At 41.7% G+C, this 21,376-nt stretch overlaps 1 protein-coding gene and 1 long non-coding RNA gene across 2 annotated transcripts; one reads left to right on the top strand and one right to left on the bottom strand.

The window, feature by feature from the left end:
• Window positions 1-227: 227 nt before the first annotated feature.
• Window positions 228-1,578, top strand: LOC131485209 (uncharacterized). The gene is made up of 3 exons (XR_009248706.1): window positions 228-279; window positions 566-713; window positions 1,218-1,578. It is a non-coding gene; the product is annotated as an uncharacterized LOC131485209 (long non-coding RNA).
• Window positions 1,579-1,619: 41 nt separating this feature from the next.
• C9H2orf92 (chromosome 9 C2orf92 homolog) lies at window positions 1,620-13,088 on the bottom strand. The gene is made up of 4 exons (XM_058684340.1): window positions 13,011-13,088; window positions 5,725-5,832; window positions 3,969-4,119; window positions 1,620-2,038 (listed from the first exon to the last, which is right to left on the bottom strand). The coding sequence occupies exons 1-4, from the start codon at window positions 13,030-13,032 to the stop codon at window positions 1,906-1,908; spliced, it is 414 nt and encodes a 137-aa protein (XP_058540323.1). The 5' UTR covers window positions 13,033-13,088; the 3' UTR covers window positions 1,620-1,905.
• Between the last annotated feature and the right edge of the window lie 8,288 nt (window positions 13,089-21,376).

The raw sequence follows: 21,376 nt of genomic DNA, 5'->3' as shown, positions 1-21,376 counted from the left end.
ATGCTCACAACCACCCCACAGAGTAGGTTAGCCCCATTTTACAGATAGAGAAATTGAGGCCAAGAGGAAACTGAGGCTTGAGATTTCGCAGCTAGTAGAGCTGGCTACTACTCTGGGAGCCCAGAGCCTCCACAGAACTCAACTGTGAAATCCCCTGTGCTGTCTGGTGCCCGCCCCTCATCAAGCCAGGGTTCAGGTTGGCTAAACCAACCACTGAGCTGAAGGCGGAAGTCCCCAGCATGAGAGCAGACTAAGAACACTTCTCTCATAGAGAAAGAGGTAAATGAAAAGGAAGGCTCCCAGTGGGCCCACAGGCAATGAGGAGACCACTGGCAGAAGCTAGAGGTGGCTGACCCTAACTTGTGCCTCACATGGAAGCCTGAGGTGGGGGTGGGAGGTCAACAGGGGGGTGGGCTGCCTCTCCGTTCTAGGGTCCTAAGAGGTTGGGATGAGGACAGGATGAGGGTGGGGGTGCAATCTATCAGTAGCTCAAGGAAGAATCTGGTATTTATGGTGTGCCTGCTGTATACCTAAGCGCTGACAGCCTCATCTCCCTCCTTCCAAGCTCAAGAGGACACCAGCAACCTACTACAGGGAAGACTGCTCTACCTGATCTCCATCATGTCCCCAGCACCCAGCACAGTGCCTGGCATACAGCAGGTGCTCCATAAATGGTCCTTGCTGAATGAACCACCTACAGCACTGTAAAGGAGGTAAATTCCAACCCCCATGGCAAATTTGAGGAAACTGAGGCTCAGAGAAGGTCAAGGCAGGACCAGTACTGGAGTCCAGCTGGGCCCAGCTTCCCAGGGGACCATGTGTGGGAAATATCTGGAGCTGTGAAGCCCCTCCCTCCCTCCATGCTCAGTGGTGACACTGTTGGGGGCTTGGGAGGATGTTGCCCTGCCAGCACAAGACAGGCCCAGGGCTCTCAGAGCCCTAGGACTCCTTGCCCACACAGGACCGGCAGCCACCTTTGGGCATCTGAGCTACATGTGCCCTCAGACAGCCCCATCAGCTGCCCCCCACCAAACCTGACGTGAGCAGGCATCTCTCACAGTCTGTGTTTAGAAGGGTCCCTTCCTATAGTCAATGGCCCAAGTCCAAGTCCTCAGAGCTTGGAAGAGTTTGGTTCAAAGAAAAAAATAGCATGCTTTTTGTTTGGGGCGTTTTTTTTTAAGGGCTTTTTGTTTTTGTTTTTGTTTTTTGAGGGAGAGAGAGAGAGAGAGCAAGAGCAGGGGAGAAGCAGAGAGAGAGGAAGAGAGAGAGGCTCCATGCTGTCAGCACAGAGATTGATGTGGGTCTCAAACCCACGAACCATGAGATCATCCCCTCTCTCCTGACCTCGCCTGCCAACGTAGGTTGCCTGAGCTACACTGGCAGCCTCACTCCTGCAACACCAGGTGCCGCCCCCCCAACCCCTCTCCCCCCTGGACCCCGTTAGCAATCAGAGTGTAGAGGCCTCAATCCACTACCGAAGAGCTTCAGCCGGCTGCCTGCCCTGTCCTCAGAAACCGGCGAGGACCAGGCCTGCTTCCAATATCTTTGCTTGCCTCATGTATTTTGATATTGTCTATGTATTTGGTGTTCAATTAATATCTGTTCAATGAATGGCTGAATCAGAGAATCAATGCTTTAATAAATAAATACATCCATAGCTTGAAAGGGTTTGTCTTTGGGCAAATGTGCTAAGTCTCCCACACTAGCCATTAGTGCCATACCACACTGTGAGCATCCTGTGGTGAACATTTGTTTCTTGGTCCATTCAAAATTGAGACGAGAAGGTAAACATTTTGCAGAGCACATCTCACAGCCAGAAATCCAAATGCCTCTCCATGGTGTTTGGATTGAGAACTGCCTGGCATTGCAGCGTTAAGTCCTGGTTTGGTGGCCCCACCACCTGGCTTAGACGCAGGACTTGGACTTCAACTGTTTCTGTTTTCCCTTTTGTTTTCTGGGGTTCTTTTCTTGATACTTTTGCCACCAAGTCTTCCCACTCAGTATAAAAATATTATATGTCATGTTTGCTGGAGGATATCTAAAACAAAATGCAGAAAACCTTATTGCACGATTACATGAGTAGGAATTCCTACTGTCTACTCGTTGGGTGGTGGTAGAGGCTGATGTTTCTGCAGGGTGGGGATTCTACTTCTCTTTCAGAAAGGCTTGGGGTACCTGGGGGCTCAGTCGATTAAGTGTCTGACTACTGATTTCAGCTCAGGTCATGATCTCAGGGTTCATGAGATCAAGCTCTGCATTGGGCTCTGTGCTGACAGTGCAGAGCCTGCTTGGGACTCTCTCTCTCCCTCTCTGTCTGCCCCTCCCCTGCTTGTGCTCTCTCTCTCTCTCTCTCTCTCTCTGTCTCTGTCTCTCTCTCTCAAAATAAACTTAAAAAAAAAAAAGGAAGGCTTCTCATGTGTGAAATTCATTTTGTCTCTGGACACCCAGAAAGCCTCTGGGAAATTCCTTTCCCTTCACTTTCTGATAACTAACACAGGCTCTTGGCAGCTTTAATTCACCTTTATGGGATGGAGCCACAGTCTTGACCACTTCTTCCTATACCTCCAAGAGGCACAGAAGGGAAATGACAAATCCAATGGATAAGCCCCAGTCAGAATTGTGAGATGGGTCAACCTCATTTCCAGAAGCTCTTTAAATCTTCCATCTCTAACTTCTGCCACATTCCAGGCCCCCCTTTCACTTCATGGGACCCACTCCTGTCTCAGAGGAGAAAGCTGGATGTGAGGTGATAGTGGCTGCCCTAAATGGTTTACCAGTCCCAAGAATGTTGGCTTTTAAAAGAACCCCTTTAGGGGTGCCTGAGTGGTTCAGTTGGTTAAGCCTCCAGCTCTTGATTTCAGCTCAGGTCCTGATCTCATGGTTTGTGAGTTCAAACGCCACATCAGGTTCTGTGCTGATAGCACAGAGCCTGCTTGGAATTCTCTCCCCCTCTCTCTCTGCCCTTACCCAACTCATGTTCTCTCTCTCCCTCCCTCCCTCCCTCCCTCCCTCAAAACAAATAAACTTAAAAGAACCCCTTTAAGGAAAGCAATGTCACTCTTGTGGGTAAATTTAAGTACCACAGACTCAGAGTTAGGGGGAAGGCATGGGCAGAGGGATGGAAACTTCACCCTCCATGGCATGCCACAGCCCCCTTTCTCTGTGGTCAAGCTGCAAACACAACACAGTGTTAGGCAGGACCTGAGAGGTCTTGGGAAGCTGTTTTCCCTGTGATGAAGAAGTGTGTCTCAAGGGATGCAGATGAACACACAAAATTTCAAGATGCAGTTCCTGAAAATGCATAATCTTATAAGCCATTTACTGTCTCATGCCTACTCAGGGTTATGGCCACTGTGCTGGAACCCTCTCATCCAAGGGATAATAGACATTTTTAACAAGTGGTACAGACAGCCACTGACTAGTCAAAGTGGCCACCATCAGAATGGAGCCCTGGAGGGCCACTGCTGGGCCAGACATTAACCCTTCATTTGCAGGATCATGGGGAAGACTGGAAAGTCTGTGGGAGGTTCTGGGAAGGTGCTGTTTACCAACCAACAGAGGGATCTTTCAATATTCTAACAACCTAACAACCAGTGTAACAGCCAAGTATCAGCCCTGTGCTCATCTCCTCCATGGCTTCATCCCTCCCTGCCTTCATATGCCTATTTTCCAGTCTTTCAGCCAGTCTTTGTACCATTTTCTCAGTAGGTGTGGCCTAACCTACAGGAGTCTTTAGAGGTGAGCGTGGTCCAAGCCAGGAATTGCAATACTTAGCTGTGCATCAGAACCACCAAGGCAGTGTTAAAAACTGACAGCCTGGGTCGTCTGTATTCTATGAATACACAACCAGGCTTAGGAGTCCCTGCCTTCCTCCTAACTCCAGGATCAGCAGGAAGATCTGGGGCAACCTCATACAAATACCCATGAGTTCTTCATGGGTAGGAAGGTGGGACTGAAGAGCCGCTCACAATGGCTTTTTCCTCCTGATGCATGCAGTCAACACCAGCAACAACAACACTGTGACCACGAGGATTCCCGCCACCGAGGCAGCAGCAATGATGATGTTCCTCTGGAGGAAGTCCAGAAGCTGCGCGCATGGTACATCCTTATTTTGTGTATCTAAATGAAAAGACAAATGGCAGAGTAAATAGAAAGAGACAACCCCATACAGAACTGCAGGGACAACTTGTTAGTTCTGCTTTTAGCAGAAATGAAAACCTTAGCAACTTAGCTGCTGGCTCCAGAAGTCCTCTTGGGGAAGAAGCTGGCTTTGTTTAGGAAAATACACTCATAAGCTTCTTGCCAGTGACATGAGATGCTGTTTGGTGGTGGAGGTGAGATGCCGAGGCTATGAGCTGGCAAGCAGCAAAGCAACCAAAAAGAAGGAATGACTAAGCACAGATTTCAGGAGGTGAGAATAATAGAGGAGAGGTCAGATGGAAGGGATGGAAAGTTCTACTGTGATGGCCGTTAAGAACAATGGAGTCAAATATTCAGTTTGAAGTTGCCCCCATCGCCCTACCCTCCCACCTTCAGGAAGTTCTCCCATATATATAATCCACCTCATGTGAGTAGGTTTGGGGGAATTTCATGCACAAGGTAAACATGATGCCAGAGATGATCTTGACTTCTTATGGCATCTAGGGACTTGCAGAAATCTTGAAGGTAGATTCAGAATGCCACTGACTGTGGGCTTGGAAGCACAAGGCAATCTTAGCTGAGACCATAGCTGACATCAGGGACTCCTAAAGCTCCTCCACTCCATTTGTAATGTGACCAAAAATGGAATCAGGGAAATGGGGTACTGAGGCTCCATGACAGGACGGGGATGGTTTAGTGTGGAGAACCACTGAGGGGGGCCCAGCAATGCAGGCAGGGAGATGCTGGTCAAGGGCCATCTTGGGTTATGGGGAGAAAATTGGAAATGTCCAACTTCCCACTTCCGTGTATGCTACAGCAAGAGGCAGCACCACCAAGGAACGCTAAGGACTCTGCTGGAATAAGTCAGCATTTAATTTCTTTGAGTTAGAAAGTGACAACCAGGTATACTTTTGATAACAGGAAGCTACATGGAGGGAGTGTGGGCTTGGTACCTGCAATTGTCATGACAGGCAAGTTTCTTTTTTTTTTTTTTTTAACATTTTTTTAACGTTTATTCATTTTTTGAGACAGAGAGAGACAGAGCATGAATGGGGGAAGGTCAGAGAGAGAGGGAGACACAGAATCTGAAACAGGCTCCAGGCTCTGAGCTGTCAGCACAGAGCCCGAAGCGGGGCTTGAACTCACGGACCGCGAGATCATGACCTGAGCCGAAGTCGGACGCCTAACCGACTGAGCCACCCAGGCGCCCCATGACAGGCAAGTTTCTACCTGTACTGAATGGGCCCAGGTTATCCAAGGCTGAATATTAGGGGCTAGGTTAATATTTGGCTTTCATCCCTCCTGCTTATTAGAAAGCCTCTGTGTGCAGTAATGGCAGAGGCTCAGAAGATGATGTCCATGTTACAAATGAGCAACATAAAAGTAGCATCTTCTTGCAAGGGTGGTAAAATTCCCAGAGTTAGTTTAATTCATATTTTTTCATGGCAGATTGTATGCTTTTGTGGGAAAATTAAAGGTATGCTGACATCTACTCTGTTAAAATACCATGAAAGGCAAACAGATGCATTCTGAGGTTATCTGTATTTAAGTATCTTATTTAGCTTACACTATATAGATTATTACCTGTCCTCACTGCTTCTGGAAGTGTTTCATTATCTTCAGTACTAAATTGCTCATTTATATCCCTGCTGAATAGAAAGGATTTTCTATTCCTCTTCTCTGAAACGTGACCTACAGAAGGACAGAAAACAAAATGTGTTCATCTAAAAATAGCCAATGGCCTGTGATTAGTTCTTTTTTTTAAGATTTTGTTTTGGGGGCACCTGGGTGGCTCAGTTGGTTAAGCGGCCGACTTTGGCTCAGGTCATGATCTCACAGTTCGTGGGTTTGAACCCCGCATCAGGCTCTGTGCTGACAGCTCAGAGCCTGGAGCTTGCTTCAGATTCTGTGTCTCTCTCTGACCCTCCCCTGCTTGTGCTCTGTCTCTCTCTGTCTCTCAAAAATAAATAAACGTTAAAATGTTTTTTCAATTAAAAAAAGATTTTAATTTTTTATTTTTCTATGTTTTTAAAGTAGGTTTCACACTCAGCATGGAATGGAGCCCAGTGTGGGGCTTGAACTCATGACCCTGAGATCAAGACCTGAGTTGAGATCAAGAGTCAGACACTTAACCAACTGAGACATTCAGGTGCCCCTAAGATTTGATTTGATTTGATTTGATTTGATTTGATTTGATTCGATTTATTTTAGAGAGAGAGAGAAATGTGAGCAGGGAAGAGGAGCAGAAAGAGAGAGACAATCTTAAGCAGGCTTCATGCTTAGCATGGAGCTCAATGTGGGGCTCAATACCACGACCCTGGGATCATGACGTGAGCCAAAATCAAGAGTTGGACACTCAACTGACTGAGCCACCCAGGCACCCTCTTAAGATTTTATTTTTAAGTAATCTTTATGCTCAACATGGGGCTCAAACTCACAACCCTGATATCAAGACCTTCGTGCTCTACTGACTGAGCCAGCCAGGTTCCCCTGATTAGTTCTATTTTTATGATAAAAACAACTCCCACTAGAGGCTCAGTCAGTTGAGAGTCTGATTCTTGATTTTGGCTCAGGTCATGATCCCAGGGTTGTGGGATCGAGTTCCACATCAGTCTCTACACTGGGTGTGGAGCCTGCTTGGGATTCTCTCTCTCCCTCTGCCCTCTGCCCTGTCCCAGGCTTGTTCTCTCTCTCTCTCTCAAAAATAAATAAAACTAAATAAATAAAATAACTTCCTCTAGAATCAAAGTGAGGAGTTAGGAAGAATTTTGGAGAAAAGTCCAAACGTATATCAGTGTTTTGTTATTATTTTTTAAATCTGACAAATTCCTGGGTGACCCACCCGTAGACTGAGGCCATGGTTCTCACACATGAGTGTGCATCCAAATCACCAGGAGACCTTGAGAGATCAATCATTCGGTCCCACCCTTGAGTTTCTGAATCAGTAAGTCTGAGGAGGCCTGAGAATGTGAATTTCTCACAGACACCCCCCCCCCTCCCCGCCCCACCCAAAGTAACACTGATGCTGCTGGTCAGGGACCACCTTAGAGAACGAGAGAATCTTTCAGTCAGTTGCTGACCCCTCTGACTCAAGTTTCCCACTAGCATAAGATAGAAATAAGACCTACCTCACAGACAGCACAATGTTCATGGAAACAGTTTATAAACCACCAAATACTATAAAAATGTTTCTTAAATTGCAAGGGCAAGACAGAAAAATGAACTACACTGAAATATGCATTTATTGGGAGAGGGGCTGAAGAAAAGTTTAGTAGAAACAGGCAGCATTGAAAATCAGAAATATTAGCATGCTAACTCTGCCGTTGGCTATCTTTGACTCATTTGCATATGAGACCTTGTCAAAGGGCCTGAGTGAGTTTAGCATGGAGAGGACTAGGAAACTGGGAGAGCTGTCTTTGCCCAATACAAGAATGGCCCTGGAAAGGGGTTAGGAGATGTTCTGAGAGGTTCCAGGAGCAAGGCAGAACCAATGGGTAGGAGCTCCAAAGACATATGGAGACTAACAGTTTAGCACTTAGAAAGTAGGGCTATTAAAAAGGGAATGAGGAAGAGTGAGAAGTAACAAACCCTGTTGTCCCCAGAAGTCTTCAAGGCTGGGGCCTCCCAGGCCCAGATGCCTTTGACCTGAGAGGCATTTTTGACTTGAGATTGGTGAATCTGCCTTAGCCTAGTTCTCAAAGAAGTGGGAATGAGGCAAAGTGGTTAACACTGGCAGGGTGTGTGATAACAGCCTATTGAGGTCTTAATTATTTCTGGGGAAAGAGAGAAATTTGTTCCTTATTCAATCTGGCTTAGAAAAGAGAAAAAGTTCCCAACTTAACATGAGTCATAATTACTTGACTTTGGAAATGTTAGGCTGTCAAATCAGAGTCAAGAGATAAACAACCACAGACACACAGAAAACTCTGGACAATATAGAGTTAGTGATTGAATGGATTGAATTCGCCTTTTGCTCTTTCATAAAGGTGTAAAAAAGATAGACTTATCACTTAAACACAAATTTTTACTTTCCTTGTCTCTGTTCCACAAAAACCAAAACCATAATTAAGAACCACTGTCTACACTTATCATCAATATGGGTTATGATTTTGATCATTTGTTGGATTTTTTTTTTCTGCAGGACAAAATAAGCACAATCACCATGTTTTGTCAAATACAGTCAGTTTCCAAACTTCATTTCAACTGTAGAAAGCCATTAACTATGAGAGAAACAGCAGCCCATTACGGGAGAAAGCAAATCCCCACATCCATGATGCAGATTCAATCCCAGTGCCAATCAGTCACATCCTGGGCCTGGTAAAGTTGTGTTTGATAAGCCCAAAACCAATAAATTTTGGCTTTGTGTTCAGGGAAAAGTTGAAGTTTTAAATTATAATCTCTCTCTCTCTCTCTCTCTCTCTCTCTCTCTCTCTCTCTCTCTCTCTCCCCAGCATTGAAATGAGACTTTGATTGGTTCTATTAATAGCACCTTAGTGTTGCACTGCTAACCAAGAACTAGGTTCCTTTCAGCAGAGCTAACATCCATGGTAGCTTGAACTTGCTGCACACCTGTGCACACTTTTTACAAGACTTTACTTCTCAAAAAAATCATTTCGTCACCCCTCTTCCTACCCAACCCTTTTTACCATTAATTTTTAGGGGGAATGGTCCCTTTTGCTAAGGAAAATTTGTGTGGTCTGGATTTCTTAGTCCAGCAGAACAGCATCAGAGCAGCTCCTGGCCTCTGAAGAGGGGCCTCGTCAGCCTCCTTTTCTGGTGTGATGGGACCTTCACTATGTCTGCAGGGGTTTCTTGGGTCTCTTCTCAATTCACTCTCTCTACTCAAAAACCTTAGTAAGCAGATCTGCCTCTCTTTTGTCGTCCCAAAGCTCCATGCAAATACAACCTGAAGCACTTTTTAAGTACTTTCCATTTTAGTATATTTATAGCTAATAATTACTGATGACACTGACTTCCTATTAGTGGTGAGCACTTGGAGAACACAAATGCCTTTTTCAACTCTCTTCTCCTGGCACAGCACCTCTCACTGGGTAGGAGATCAATAACTAGGTCTTGAGTGAGAGAAGGAATCTTGAAGACTCTTGACTACAACTTCATGAGAGACTCTGAGCCAGAACCACCCAACTAAGCCTGATCTGTCATCCAAGATTGTAGTCATTTGACGACTGACTGGCACCAAAGGGTCTGCTTCCACGATGGCTCACTCACAGCTGAGTGAGAAGGCCTCACCTCCTCACTGGCTGTGGGCAGGAGGGCTCAGTTTCTCACCACAAGGGCCTCTCCTTAAGTGAGTGGACACTGCTGGAATGTCCTCACAACATGGCAACTGACTTTCCCCAGAGTGAGCAATTCAAGAGATAGCCGGGCAGAAACCACAATGTCTTTTATGACCTAATCTATGAAGTAGCACACCATCATTTCTGTCACGTTCTACTCATTAGAAGCAAGTCATTAAGTCCAGCCCGCCCACACACAAGGGGTGGGGGATTAAGCCCCACCTTTCAAAGGGAAGGCTATCAAAGAATTTGAGGACCTATTTTAAAACCACAGTAAGAAATGAAATTCCAAAGAAGACAGCTGAACAAAGGAAACATTTGCTTATGTCCACATAAACATAAGGACTTTTTAATCAGCTGCCTCCGGTTTTGTGAATGGAGAGAAGTGACATCCTTACAAAGGCATCTACACTCTGCAGGAAGCCTGGACTCAGGTTTATGACCCACACCATTAAGCAGAGACCCCTGAATGATTGAACCATATGAAATTGGTTGAGGTTGAACCATACGAAATTGGAGATATTTGACCATTTTTAAAAATATTTTTTAAAGTTTATTTTATTTTGAGAGAGAGAGAGAGAGAGAGGCAGAGAGAGAGGGAGAGAGAGAATCCCAAGCAGGCTCCATGCTATCAGTGCAGAGCCCAATGTGGGGTTCAAACTCAAACTCACAAACTGTGAGATCATGACCTGAGTCAAAACTAAGAGTCGTACGCTCAACCAACTGAGTCACCCAGGTATCCCAATATTTAACTATTTTTGATCTACAAAGAAACAGTGCATTCAAATTATTCAACCTGACATTATAGTCCCAAGGGAAGTTTTCTAACCTACATGTTTCTTCTAATTGTGAGGCTCCTAGAAACCCAACATCATAGATTATCTAGATGAGTGTAATGATCAATTTATAATGTGATCCTCTGTGTATATATACATTAAAAAAAAAAAAAGGAGGGGCACGTGGGTGGCTCAGTCAGTTGGGCATCCAACTCTTGGTTTCTGCCCAGGTCAAGATCTCATGGTTTCTAGGCTCAGGTCCTGGATCAGGCTCAGAGCTGACAGTGCAGAGCCTGCTTGGGATTCTCCCTCTCTCCCTCTCTCTCTGCGACCCACCCCCAGTGTGTGCTCTCTCTCTCCAAATAAATAAATAAACTTAAAAAAATAAAAGGAGGGGCCCCTGGGTGGCTCAGTTAGTTAAGCGTCCGACTTCAGCTCAGGTCACGATCTCACGGTCCGTGAGTTCAAGCCCCGCGTCGGGCTCTGGGCTGATGGCCCAGAGCCTGGAGTCTGCTTCCAATTCTGTGTCTCCCTCTCTCTCTGCTCCTCCCCCGTTCATGCTCTGTCTCTCTCTGTCTCAAAAATAAATAAACGTTAAAAAAAAATTTTTTTTAATAAATAAATAAAAGGAAAGGCCTCCAAACTTAGTGTAGACTGGCCATTATATACCTTGGGGGTCTGGGAAGATACAGGAAAATAAATCCATTTTGTACTTAGAAGGTGGCCAAGCACTGAGTCAAGCTCCTATTAGGGAGAAAAATCACATACTGAAAGAGCCAAAAGTAACTTGAAGAAATGGAAAGACATTCCCATTTCCAACACAGAATGACTTACCATCAGTTTTCCCAAAGTGAATATTATATTATAAATTTAATACAATGCTAATAAAAATATCAACAGGCCCTAATGAAGTTACACAAGTTGATACTAAAATTCATGTGCAAAAACAAACATGCAAAAGTCACCAGGAAAACACCGAAAAAACAAAAACTACAAAATAGGGACTAGTCCCATAAGGCATTAAAACATAGTATTCCAGCCTCTGTAATGAAAACAGTACAGTACTGTTGTATAGAAGCCAGTAGGCTAGTGGTTAGGATAGAAAGTCCAGCCATAGACCCAGGACATATGGGAATTTAGTATAAGATAAAGAGGGTGTCTCAGATCACTGGAGCAAAAGTGGACTTTTTAATAAATGATGTCATGGGGGCGCCTGGGTGGCTCAGTCGGTTAAGCAGCCGACTTTGGCTCAGGTCATGATCTCGCAGTCCGTGAGTTCGAGCCCCGCGTCGGGCTCTGTGCTGACAGCTCAGAGCCTGGAGCCTGTTTCAGATTCTGTGTCTCCCTCTCTCTGACCCTCCCCTGTTCATGCTCTGTCTCTCTCTGTCTCAAAAATAAATAAATGTTAAAAAAAAATTTTTTTTAAATGATGTCATCATTTTTAGTGAAAAAATGACATGATGTGGACTGTATTGATGAAATCATTGTAGCCCATGTGTGGTTCTCAGTATAAAGTCAGCCTTTCACTTCTCCCAGTGTAGACCCAGGTACCAAAGAGATGCTCGACTGTATTTAATTTATGATTTCACAAAATTAAGATTCAGGAATATTATAAGTATTCATTTTAAAGAGAATTCTGTGGGGGTGCCTGGGTGGCTCAATAGGTTAAGCATCTGACTCTTGATTTCAGCTCAGGTCATGTCTTACAGTTCATGAGTTTGAGCCCCACATCAGGCTCCACTGGAGCCTGGTTGGGATTCTCTCTCTCCCTCGCTCTCTCTCTGACCCTCCCCACCCCACCCCCCCCCCAGTCTCTCAAAATAAATAAACTTAAAAAAAATAAATAAAGAGAATTCTGTGGTAAATTAATCTCCAAAACCCATCTAGGTCATTGGTTCCAAATGCTGTCTGTAGGCAAGTCACTGGTACAATATGCAAAAATGTGCAGAACCCTGGATTCCACTTTTAGAAACTCCTGGTGGATTCCAGAAATAAGGGTTTATAATCTCTTCCCAGGTCTCAACCTCCTCTCCATGGTTGATTCATGGTCAGTGTTGAGAAACACTGACCTAGTTCATATTCCTATGCCCAGGAAAGACCACATATTTGCCAGCTTTGACAGTGACATAGTTAGCCTATTTTTCCTCTTAAATCTTTAAATCTGTCTAGAGAAAAAAATGCTTCATTAGATGATAGTTCTTCCTGTCTTGGGAGCTGGTCTGCTCCCACCATAACCAGGTCTGTGAGATGAGCCTTTGCTCATCAGCTGAAGGGGAGCATTTTCCCACACTCCCCATGGCAGGGATGAAGAGAACTCCTCTGGAGTATCACTTCAGGAATGTGCTCAGTCCCTCACCAGTCCCCACATCCAGGGGGAACAAGGGACTTCACTGTTAAGTTTGGGAGGAGGAATCAGGTTCCTACAGTCAGTTCCTTCCTCTCTCTCCCTCTCTCTCACTTTCTCTCTCTGTCTCTCTCTCTCTCTCTCTCTGGCATCTGTCTGCCTGCAGACAACAAACATTCTGATCTTCTCCTCTATGCTGTGAATGTTACGGAAGCAAACTCTCTCGTGGTGGGCTATGGGGGAACCATGGGCATCCTAACCCTCACCAGTGATTAGGCACTCATGCTAATTCGAAGTGAAGCACCCATGTTATCCAGCCAAGTTTTCCTGAGAAGATAGTCTGAGCTCCATCTGTAGGATCCTTAGCTCAGTCTCACATTTGGTTCTAAACTCAGGCAAAGGAAGAAAAGGTATTACTTATAACCCAACTCCAATGATATCCATTTGCATTACCATTAGTGGACACTCTATCCATGCTGCCAAGGAGAAATCTTGGTTCAGTAGAATACCCAGCAACACTGGCTCCTTTGATGAAATCCATGGGGGAAAAAATTGAAGAGAAAAATTTATATAAGCACATATTATGAGCATTTTGGGTCCATATTTTAAGTGTTTAAATGCTAATATAGGATCCAACCACACTGAGAATGTGTATTTGAAAGTTTGCATATCAATGCAGACAGGCATCAGCTAGTTGCTGACTGCAGAGGCTGGAGCCCAGGCAGATGTTATGGGAAACAAACCTTGGGAATTAGAATTCACATCTGTATGCAAAATTCCAACACAGTGCTCATTTCTCTGCTGCCCAGGGCACTTTTGTTACTGCTGGTACACAAATGCTGCCTGTAGGTAAGTCTGATATAAAATTCTATCTTTATGACCTATGATCAAATAATTGTCTTAATTCTTAAACTGCTACTTAAAAAATAATAATATAAAGCCGCTTTGCGGAAGAGTGTATTTTTCATTTTCATTATTTCCACCGGTGTGCCTAGGGCAAGTGATTCTTTAGCCTGGGTCTTACCCATTGAATGGTACGCTGATTGCACTAGTTCTCCCCAAGGGCTAAGCAAAGTATCAAACCAGATCATGCACGTGGAACTATAAAGTGTGTTCGGTACAAAGTTATTACACTTCTCAGGGCTCCTGTGGTCAGGAACAGTAACCACTACTTGTAATTCCAGTTCCTGTCCTTTGAACAGTCTCCAGAAAGGAAGAATCTCCTTGACACATGAATTTCAAGGATCCCCTCCCCACAAAACAGAATAGACACATTTTAGACCATAGACTTGAAGGTGATAGAGAGGTTTTCAGACAACCTTTCCTTCATATCTCAATTTGTCTATGCCACACAGGTAGCCATTTTGACAAATACTAAAATGAGAGTGCTGTATATATAATTCAATACATAGGCCTATAGAAATATGTGCACTTATAATTCTAGAGACATATACTTGCCTTCTCTCTTGTCTCTCTTTGTAACTGATTTGCCTGCTGTTCTTGTTTCCTCATATGGAACATTGGAAAACACTTGCTGTAGAATTTCATCTCAAGTGAAATACAAAAGGCATGTTAATAGCTGTGGAGGATTTTTCTCTGTAAATACCTAAAGCAGTCTAGAGATACAGTTAATAAATGCTATACTCAATGGAAATTTTGAAATTATACTCTATACCTAGTCTTGGGAAGGGAAATCCCAACCCCTAAAATCATTGCTGAAAAACTGTGATTGCCCTAGATGTCTTGAGCAGTAAATATTTCCCACTAAAAGATACGCAGCTAGAAACTTTGCCCCAAATCTCATGATATTTAGCGCCACTATTTTCCTTCTTGCTCCTGTTGTCATTCTGACCCACCCCTGAGACTTCCCCAAGAGGACCCATAGATTTGTATATGGTGAAGTCTGCGGGGGCAAAAATAAAGCAGAACAGGTTTCTAAAAGTCAGAAAGCTCTTTATAAGCCGTTCCTAATTTCTCATGGTTATATATTTAAAAATACATGAATCTCTCTCTTCTTTTTAAAGTTTTCAGGCTTCTACTTTTCCCTTCTACTTTTGTTACTCTATCTAGGTTTATTTTGTAAAGCCATGGAAAGAATCCTCACAAATTTCATTCATTTTGTATATATTCTGAGTCCTTTATCAAGGGGATTGGTACATTGGTGGTTGGTCTGCTCACCTGATGGCATACGTGCTTAAGAACCCCAAAAATTATCATCAAATTTACTTATTCAAAATGAGTTCTTGTCACCAGTCCCTTTCTTTTTTTTTTCCACACTATGATCTCATTTATTTAAAAATAATTTCTTTTAACACAATCGATACTACCTAATTTCTATAGGTACATAGACATGCTTGTAAATGCACAATAAAATAACTAAAAAGGTTATCTTTAAGGAGGTAGGGAACAAAGAAATATCAAATAGAACTTCAGCCTTAAATTCAATGTTTCAGTTTCATATATAAAGAGACTTGTGTAAATACTAAACTTTTTAATTCACCAGAACCAATGCTTCCCAATCAAGGTAAGAAAAGTATACTATAGAGAAAGATTCCAATTTCTGTAAAAGCAGTAAAAACAAAAACCTCTGCATGTGCATTTATGTTTTTACAGGCATGGAGAGAGAGGAGGAATGCACACCTGGATGACAGAAAGGGTGTAGCAAGAAGACTATTAAATTTTTCTTTACTCATTTTTGTTCTGATTCACTAGGTCAGCTAAGCACATTACCTTTTTAAATTTTTTTTTAATGTTTATTTATTTTTGAGACAACATGAGAGACAGAGTGCAAGCGGCGGAGGGGCAGACAGAGGGAGACACAGAATCAGAAGTGGGCTCCACGCTCTGAGCTGTCAGCACAGAGCCTAACGCGGGGCTCGGACTCATGAGCTGTGAGATCGTGACCTGAGCTGAAGTCGGACGCTTAACCGACTGAGCCACTCAGCCACCCCTAGCACATTACCCTTTTATTTATTTTTTATTTTTTATTTTTTGTTAAATACATTTATTTATAAGCCAAACACAACAACACCCAATTGCTTCTATTTTTCCTCCCTAACAGGATTTTATTTACAATACAGAAAACGAATAGCATTAGCACGTGTACAAACTACAATGAGCAGTTCACTGGCACTTCTAAAATAGAGAGAACATTCTTTATATGCAGGATATTCTCTAGAGTCAAGTAAAGTTTGAAGAGGGCGCAAGGGACAGAAAGCAGATACGTTAGGTGATCTCTGGAGTAGCAAGGAGTTCTGACTTCTGACCAAGCCATAATAAAAATGATTAGCTTGCATTATAGTGTTGCTAATAACTGGACCACTATTATCAGGTCTTTCCAAAAAGAATGCAAGTTTCAATGCAATGTTTTTGTTTTTACTTTTATCAAAATTACTGAATGTTTACACTTGAAAAATATTATTAAAATACACTGGTTGGCTTACTTATCTACATTATTTATACCTCATTTAGACAGTTGTTGAATTTGCTTTTATTACACTGTCTAGATGTAAACAAGGTAAGGGGGGAAAGGCTGGTTTCAATAAAACCGGTTAGAATAATGCAAGAACTAGATAGTCTATATAAAAATGATTGAGAATTCTTTGCATGTGATAAGGCTATGGAACCCTCTAAATTGTATAATTCACCCTAATCCAAAAGACAAGTCCAGAATTTAGAACTGCTTATTTTTTCTAGGCCCAATAATAGCACATGTGGAAAAAAAAATTGATTATGTTATAGCTGGGCCTGTAAGTTAGCTGGGTAATTGGCCACATTTAGGAGCTGGCTTCTTGAGGAAGCATAAGTCATGGCCACCAAAGAAATACATATTGAATGTGAGGAATTTACTATGGCATTTCTTGATACTAATGAATGATTTAAATGAAGTGGTTGAAAGTGATGGTCCGGCCAGTAAAAGCACATTACCTTTTTAAAAAGGAGTGAATATTTAAAATGAGAGTTATTAACTTAGAATAGTGTCCATCTTAGATAGTACAGAGAAGGTGAACAATTTGCACTCACCTTGTCTCCTATCCGGCAGAGGTATTCAGCCTCTGCCTACATGTCACTAGCCCCTTCCTTAAGGGATGTGTTGACCTATAAATTCTTGGATTGTTGCTCAGAGAACCTAAAAAGTTCATTGGTGTCCCAGCAATGCCAAAGCCAACATTGGCATGGTGCTGGGCAGGTCAGGAGGCCTTTTGAAGGATGATGGGATCCTCCCAAACCCCAAACCAGACACCCATTTTCACATACACTGACTCCCCTTCCACACATGTGGGGCAGGATTCAGAGACATGGTGCTCCTTCAAGGAGGAGACGTCCTCTGATTCCCAGGTGAGAATTCCTGAAAATACATGAGGGGGCTGCAACAGCTATCTGCATCCCTTCATTCAGTCATGTTAACCTACCCATCATTCAATCAGCCAGGCACCCAGTGCAGATTTACTGAAGCCTCTTTAATAGCAGGTGTGGAGGAAGGACAAACCCAGAATTCCTGACATGGAACAGCTCCTGGAAAAAAAGGTCCATGTTCCCTGTAAAGAGATGTCCCCCTTCCAAGCAGGATTGGCAGGCATAACTTTGTGATCAGAACATCCAACAGATCCTAACCTGGAGGGAAGCATCAATGCTCACACCTCTCAGAGCTCTTTCTCAGACCAGATGTAACCCTCACTATCTACTCCTGATGCACACACACTACCAGAGAGGAGAGATTTCTTTGGAATCTGGATGGCTTCCTTCAGCAGACAGCTATGGTTTCAAACATTTTCCCTCAGTCTCGGCTCTCTGCTAAAGAAGACTTCCCTGAGCCTTATTTTGTTATTGCTGTTTTTAGATTTTAAAAAATTTAGGTGAATATATATATATATATATATATATATACATATATATATGTATATATATATGTATATATGTATATGTATATACATATATATATACACACACATATATATACGTATATATACATATATACGTATATATATGTAATTTCCATTTTAAGCATTTTAAGTGTACAATTCAGGAGCATTAAGGACATTCACAATGTTGTACAAACATTGCCACTATTTATTTCCAGAGATTTTCCATATTCTCAAACAGAAACTCTCTACCTGTTAAGCAATAACTCTCCATTCTCCCATCCCCCTGGCCCCTGGTAACTTCTATTATACTTTCTGTCTCTATTAATTTACCTACTTTAGATACATCACACAGGTGGAATCATACAATATTGGTGCTTTTGTGCCTGGCTGATTTCATTTAGTATAATGTCCTCAAGGTTCACCCATGTGTTAGCAAGTAACTGAATTTCACTATTTTTATGAGCAAATAATACTCAATTATATGTCCATACCACATATTGTGTATCCATTCATCTGTGATGGACACTTGGATTATCTCCATACTCTGTCTATTGTGAATAATCCTGCTATGAACATTGGTATACATTTGTTTGAGCTCCTGTTTTCTTATTTTTAAATGAATTTATTTATTTATTTGTTTGTTTAATTTACATCCAAGTTAGTTAGCTTATAGTGCAACAATGATTTCAGGAGTAGATTCCTTAGTGCTCCTTACCCATTTAGCCCATCCCCTCTCCCACAATCCCTCCAGTAACACTCGGTTTGTTCTCCATACTTAAGAGTCTCTTATGTATTGTCCCCCTCCCTGTTTTATATTATTTTTGCTTCCCTTCCCTTATGTTAATCTGTTTTGTATCTTAAATTCCCCATATGAGGAATGATATTTCTCTTTCTCTGACTAATTTTGCTTAGCATAATACCCTCTAGTTCCATCCACATAGTTGTAAATGGCAAGATTTCATTCTTTTTGATTGCCAAGTAATACTCCATCGTATGTATGTATGTGTGTGTGTATGTTTGTATATATATATATATATATATATATATATATATGTATATGTGTATATACATATACATATATATGTGTATATATACATATATATATACATATTGTGTGTGTGTATATATATATATATATATATATATATACATATATATATATATATACACATACCACATCTTCTTTATCCATTCATCCACTGATGGACATTTGGGCTCTTTCCATACTTTGGCTATTGTTGATAGTGCTGCTATAAACATTGGAGTGCATGTGCTCTTTCGAAACAGCATCCCTGTATCCCTTGGATAAATACCTAGTAGTGTAATTGCTGGGTTGTAGTGCAGTTCTATTTTTAATTTTTGAGGAACCTCCATCCTGTTTTCCAAAGTGGCTGCACCAGTTTGCATTCCCACCAGCAGTGCAAAAGAGATCCTCTTTGTCCGCATCCTTGCCAGCACCTGTTGTTGCCTGAGTTGTTAATGTTAGCCATTCTGACAGGTGTGAGGTGGTATCTCATTGTGGTTTTGATTTGTATTTCCCTGATGATGAGGGATGTTGAGTATTTTTTCATGTGTCAGTTGGCCATCTGGCTGTCTTCTTTGGAGGAATGTCTATTCATGTCTTTTGCCCATTTCTTCACTGGATTATTTGTGTTTTGGGTGTTGAGTTTGGTAAGTTCTTTATAGATTTTGGATATTAACCCTTTATCTGATATGTTGTTTGCAAATATCTTCTCCCATTCTATCGGTTGCTTTTTAGTTTTGCTGATTGTTTCCTTTGCTGTGAAGAGGGTTTTTATTTTGATGAGGTCCCAATAGTTCATTTTTTATTTTGTTTCTCTTGCCTCCGGAGATGTGTTGAGTAAGAAGTTGTTGCGGCCAAGGTCAAAGAGGTTTTTGCCTGCTTTCTCCTCGAGGATTTTGATGGCTTCCTGTCTTACATTTAGGTCTTTCATCCATTTTGAGTTTATTTTGAGCATAAGTCGGGGAGGGGCAGAGATAGAGGAAGACACAGAATTCAAAGCAGGCTCCAGACTCTGAGCTGTCAGTAAAGAGCTCCATATGGGGCCTGAACCCACAATCCACGAGATCATGACCTAAGCTGAAGTCGAATGCTCAACTGACTGAGCCACCCACGTGCTCCTGAGCTCCTGTTTTCAATTCTAGTAGATATATATCTAGAAATGGAATTTCTAAATTATACGATAATGCTATGTTTAATATTTGGAAGAACCACCAAACCGTTTTCCACAGACTTCATCTTAACATTTTCACCAGCAATGCACAAGGGTTCTAATTTCCTACATCCTTCTCAGCACTTATTTCCCTTTCTTTAAAAAAATACACATTCTTTGGGCACTTGGGTAGCTCAGTCAGTTAAGCATCGGACTCTTGATTTCGGCTCAAGTCATGGTCTCAGGGTTCATAAGTTTGAGCCCCGCATCAGGCTCTGCGCTGAAAGGGTGGAGCCTGCTTGGATTCTGTCTCTCTGCCCCTCCTGCCTCTCTCTCTCTCTCTCAAAATAAATAAATAAACTTAAAATTTTTTTAAGTAAATAAATAATACACATTCTAATAGGTGCAATGTTATCTTATTGTGGTTTTGATTTGCATTTCCCTAATGACTAGTAAATTGACTAACTTTTCATATTCTTATTCCATTTTGTATATCTTCTTTGGAAAATATCTATTCAACCCCTTTGCTCATTTTTAAATTGGACCATTTATTTGGTTGGTTTTTTTTTTGTTGTTGTTGTTGCTTTTGAGCTATAGGAGTTCTCTCTATACTCTAGATCTTAATCCTTTATCAGATATATGATTTGCAAATATTTAGTTCTATTCTGTGGGTTTTCTTTTCACTATCTTGATAGTATTCCTTGCTGCACAAAGTTTTTAATTTTGGTGAAGTCCAATTTATCTATTTTTTCTTTTGTTGCCTGTGATTTTGTTGTCAAAATTAATGCATCTTTGCCTAATCCAAGGTCATGAAGATCTTCTCCTACATTTTCTTCCAGAAGCTTTAGCTTTAGCTCATAAATTTAGATCTTTCACCCAGTTTAGTTTTAATTTTTGTATATAGTGTAAAGACCCAACTTCATTTTTTTGCATGTGAATACCCAATTTTCCCAGGACAATTTATTAAAGAGACTTATCTTTCCCCTTGAACTGTCTTCACACCCTTGTTGAAAATCAACTGACCATGGATGTATGCATTCATTTCTGGACTCTATTCTGTTCCATTGATCTATATATATAGATAGCCTTACACCAGTGCCATACTCTCTTAATCACTGTAGCTTTGTAGTAAGCTTTGAAATGAGGAAGTGTGATTCTTCCAAATTTGTTCTTTGGTTTCAAGATTATTTTGACTACTTTGGGCCTACTGAGATTCTATAGGAATTTCACAATAAGTTTTTCTATTTTTGCAAAAAAAAATGCATTTGGAATTTTGATAGGGATTGCATTGAATCTGTAGATCACTTTGGGGACTATTGTCATCTTTATAATAGTAAGTCTTTAAATCCAGGAAAATCTGATATCTTTCCATTTATTTAGGTCTTCTTTAATTTCTTCCAGCACTGTTTTGTACCCGTCTGTGTACAAGTCACTTGCCTCCTTCACTAAATGTATTCCTAAGTATTTTAATATTTTTGATGTCATTCTAAATAGAATTGTCTTCTTTATTTTCTTTGGACTATTCATATCAGAGTATAGAAATACAAATGATTTTTCTGTGTTGTTTTTATACCCTGCAAACTTTCATATGTAGCTACAGAGTAAAATACCAAGCAAAATAACTCAGAGAAAAACAAAATACCATATGATTTCACTCATATGTGAAATTTAAGAAATAAAACAAACAAGAGAAAGGAGGGGGGAGAGAGAAAGAGAGAGAAGCAAACCAAGAAACAGACTTAACTATAGAGAACTGATGATTATGTGAATTAATTTTTTA

The sequence above is a fragment of the Neofelis nebulosa genome, chromosome 9 (genome assembly GCF_028018385.1).
Source record: "Neofelis nebulosa isolate mNeoNeb1 chromosome 9, mNeoNeb1.pri, whole genome shotgun sequence".
Classification (NCBI taxonomy): domain Eukaryota; kingdom Metazoa; phylum Chordata; class Mammalia; order Carnivora; family Felidae; genus Neofelis; species Neofelis nebulosa.
Note: the sequence above shows the minus strand (reverse complement) of the source record. Positions and strands in the feature narration are given on the sequence as shown.